Here is a 4,059-nt window from a genome sequence, read left to right on the forward strand (position 1 = left end):
TATAATTCGAAATTATATCAAATCTCTAAGCTAAACAGATTCCCGGTAAGATATTATGAATGCAATATGAAGGGATTTTATAGCTGCGATGTTTAAAAAAAAAAAACAAGCCCGAGGTCAAAGGTCACACACACACCTACACACACACACACACAGTCTCTGAATATTTACTCTCACAAAAATTAAAACGACCAAAAATGACAAGATAGTGGTAGAAGAAGATAAAGTGTGTGTGTGTGTGTGTGTGTGTGTGTGTGTGTGTGTGTGTGTGTGTGTGTGTGTGTGTGTGTGTGTGTGTGTGTGTGTGTGTGTGTGTGTGTGTGTGTGTGTGTGTGTGTGGAGGTGTGTGTGTGTGTGTGTGTGTGTGTGTGTGTGTGTGTGTGTGTACGTGTGTGTGTGTGTTAAGAATAAATGTACTTGTTTATATAAAGAGTATTTGACTTATGGTACTTATAAAACTCTTAAGATCACAAGACGCGTAAATCAACATCAAAAAGTTTATTAATATATGACAAACATACGATTTGATTTCTGGGATGATTTAACAAGAGTCAAATACCACTGATTATTTTGTTTATAACATTAAAAAGTCGTGGATGTTAACGTTACTTTAGGAAGGCGTCAGTGAAGTAGATTCTCGGCTGTCCTCGTCTCATTTTATCTTCCACTTATCATGTCTGAAGTAGTCTGTTGCGTTCCTTCATTATTACGCTATTTGTGGGAGAAAGTCACTGAATTCACCTCACGATGTGTTTACCAAGTTCCTCCTTGCCTAATTATCATCATCACCATTGCTATTATGATGATGCTCAACATCATCAACATCATAATCATTATTGTTATTATTATTATTATTATTATTATTATTATTATTATTATTATTATTATTATTATTATCAGACCACAGCATGATCAGCTGGATGAAGGTCGACCGTTCCATGCATACTTCCACAGCCTTGTCTTGAGATTATCCTACACTGATCCTCAATAAAACTTCTTGCTTAAATTGTCAGAGAATTATCTAGGGAGATTTCAAACAAACTGTACAGTACAGTGGGTTTATCCCCAACTGTGGAGAAACATTGTGGGCTGGCTGAGATCCCCGAAATTTGGCGGCATTCCAGGGTAAGCTGGACTCCAAGAAGACTGGAACAACCAAGGGTTGTGCTGGAACATTTCAGGATGACCCGAATTGTTGGGGAGCATCCCAGACTGAGAGTGACCTCTGGTTCCGACCACATCAGACTGATCTTGTTGATCCTGGCTTTCTGCTAACTGGAGGTGACCTCCAGGGTCTTCACCTTCAGCTTCCTCTTCACCTCGTAACCTCTGTTTCCACAGATGTTCAAGGAGGTGGGCCCAGGGATAAAAACGCATGTCCACCATTTGTCTCATACTCTCTGGCCCCATCCCAGCGCAGCTCCTTTGAAAGATTTGGTGACCTAAGAGGAGCCCGCCGGGAAACTGCAAGAAAAATTTTGAAAACTGATTGTTCATATAAAACCCTGGAGGGTGCATGGGGAGGGTGCCGTGTAGAAGAGGATCAGGCATGGGCACGAGATTGCGTCTAGGGATAGAAGGGGCTCCGTCCATGGTGAGGTAACAACGGCGGAAGTACTCAGCGCTGTGAGAGAGACGAGGGGCGGCGAGGAGCGAGTGTTGTCTGAGCCGCGCGTGTTCATGGAAGAAGATCCTGGAGGCCATGCTGCTCTTGACGGGGGAAGGACACGGAACATTAGTATTCCGGAAGCGATGACAAACGTGTGTCCGACTCATGTCTTCGGCCTCAGAGTGATTCCTAAATGAGATTTCACAGTTCTCTAACAGTTTTTCCTGGCCGAAAGGGGTGGCCTCGATCATGAACTCCAGAGTGTGGCCGTGAATGTTGTTGCCCTTGTTGTTGTACCGCAGGCAGTCAGTCAGTAGTTCATGGCTCTTGGGGGTAATATGCCAGGGACCTCCCGGTTCAGTTGGGTCGTACTTAGGCAACACCCTTGAATAGTCGGTGTTGGTGATTAGCAGTCTGGTAACCGAGTGGGTCGGAGCCGACATCATATCCACCAGGAAGCAATAATTCCATTTCTTTAACAGAAAGTCAACATGGATGGCGAACTCCACATTACCGTACCAGTCAGGCTCATCTTCGTCGTAGTCTGGATGTTTGCCACCGAACCACAAAACCTGCAGGTTCTTACACGGATGATCACGTCTCAGGATCTTCCTGTTGATACTGCAAAGGGAGTAGATAAACTTGGGTTCCATTCTCTGACGCACGCAGACATCCAAAGCCTCGGCGAGATGGACGGTGCGGACGACACGGTCAAAGGAAATGTAGGAGTTGTGGGTTGGGACGACGCTTCTTCCATGAGCTGGACGCCAAAGCACAGTGGGCCTGGGACCCTTGGTAGTATACAAGTGGTCGTCCATTACACTACGCTCACCTGCAGAATGAAACACGTTACATCACTACTACTAATGACTTTATCACACCTCACTCCTTCCTGCTGCCTCGTACACCTCTCTCTCCCACTCATTCCTGTTACCGCATACACCTCTCTCCCTCACTCCTTCCTCCTACCTCACATACCTCACCCAACACCTGTCTCTCACTCAACACCTGTCTCTCACTCAACACCTGTCTCTCACTCAACCCCTGTCTCTCACTCAACCCCTGTCTCTCAGTCAACCCCTGTCTCTCACTCAACCCCTGTCTCTCAGTCAACACCTGTCTCTCACTCAACACCTGTCTCTCACTCAACACCTGTCTCTCACTCAACCCCTATCTCTCACTCAACACCTGTCTCTCACTCAACCCCTGTCTCTCACTCAACCCCTGTCTCTCAGCCAACCCCTGTCTCTCACTCAACCCCTGTCTCTCAGTCAACACCTGTCTCTCACTCAACACCTGTCTCTCACTCAACACCTGTCTCTCACTCAACCCCTATCTCTCACTCAACACCTGTCTCTCACTCAACCCCTGTCTCTCACTCAACCCCTGTCTCTCAGCCAACCCCTGTCTCTCACTCAACCCCTGTCTCTCACTCAACACCTGTCTCTCACTCAACACCTGTCTCTCACTTAACACGTCCCCATCCCGAAATTAAGGAAGACAGGAAGGAGAAAAGGGAGAACAAAAACGAAGGAAGGAGTAGGGAAGGAAAATGGAGGAAGTTAGGGAGGGAGGAGGGAGGGAGAGAAACAGAGAGGAAATGTAAGAAATTGGAAGAGGGGAAGAAGAAAGGGTGGAAATGAGGGAAGAAGTGAGGGAGAAAGGAAAGGAAGAAATTAAGAGAATGAGAGATGTACGGAGGAGGGTGAGGGAATGGGGTAGGGGGAAAGGGAATGAGGGAGATAGAAAGGGAGAGTTAGGGAGGAGAGTAAGGGAAGAAGGGAAGGAGAGAGAAAGGAAGGAGGAAAAGTATGGGGAAGGGAAGTTGTGGGGAAGGAGGGGTGACTAGGTAAGATGTGGAATCTCTCTCTCTCTCTCTCTCTCTCTCTCTCTCTCTCTCATCATTACACAGGTGTATTTACTTAACATCATCAATCAGTTGGGGGAGTTAGATAATGTCAGTGATCTGATTACGGAATGAATAATGGACGTTCTGATTATCGTAACACCAGACAGACAGACAGACAGACAGAGACAGACAGACAGACAGACAGATAGACAGATAGACAGACACACACACACACAGACACAGACAGACAGACAAAGACACACACACACACACCTCCTCTATCACTCCTGGTCTCGGTTCATAGAATAAACCTTTTTATTCACAGGTGTAGGTGACGTTGTTCATTACACCAGGTGCTGTTCATTACACCAGGTGCTGTTCATTACACCAGAAGCTGCTCATTACACCAGGTACAGTTCATTACACCAGGTGCTGTTCATTACACCAGGTGCTGTTCATTACACCAGGTACTGTTCATTACACCAGGTGCTGTTCGTTACACCAGAAGCTGTTCATTACACCAGGAGCTATTCATTACACCAGGAACTGCTCATTACACCAGATGCTGTTCATTACACCAGGAGCTGTTCATTACACCAGG

General features: G+C 46.3%; 1 protein-coding gene across 1 annotated transcript in view; it reads right to left on the reverse strand.

The window, feature by feature from the left end:
* Positions 1-338: 338 nt before the first annotated feature.
* The window catches only part of LOC121858531, a 5,744-nt gene continuing 2,023 nt past the window's right edge, over positions 339-4,059 (reverse strand). The window contains exon 2 of the mRNA XM_042355009.1: positions 339-2,441. Coding sequence (XP_042210943.1) covers positions 1,060-2,427 — 1,368 coding nt within the window. The 5' untranslated portion in view covers positions 2,428-2,441 and the 3' untranslated portion in view covers positions 339-1,059. The remainder of the gene's footprint in view (positions 2,442-4,059) is intronic.

Source organism: Homarus americanus, unplaced genomic scaffold (genome assembly GCF_018991925.1).
Source record: "Homarus americanus isolate GMGI-L3 unplaced genomic scaffold, GMGI_Hamer_2.0 scaffold19066, whole genome shotgun sequence".
Classification (NCBI taxonomy): domain Eukaryota; kingdom Metazoa; phylum Arthropoda; class Malacostraca; order Decapoda; family Nephropidae; genus Homarus; species Homarus americanus.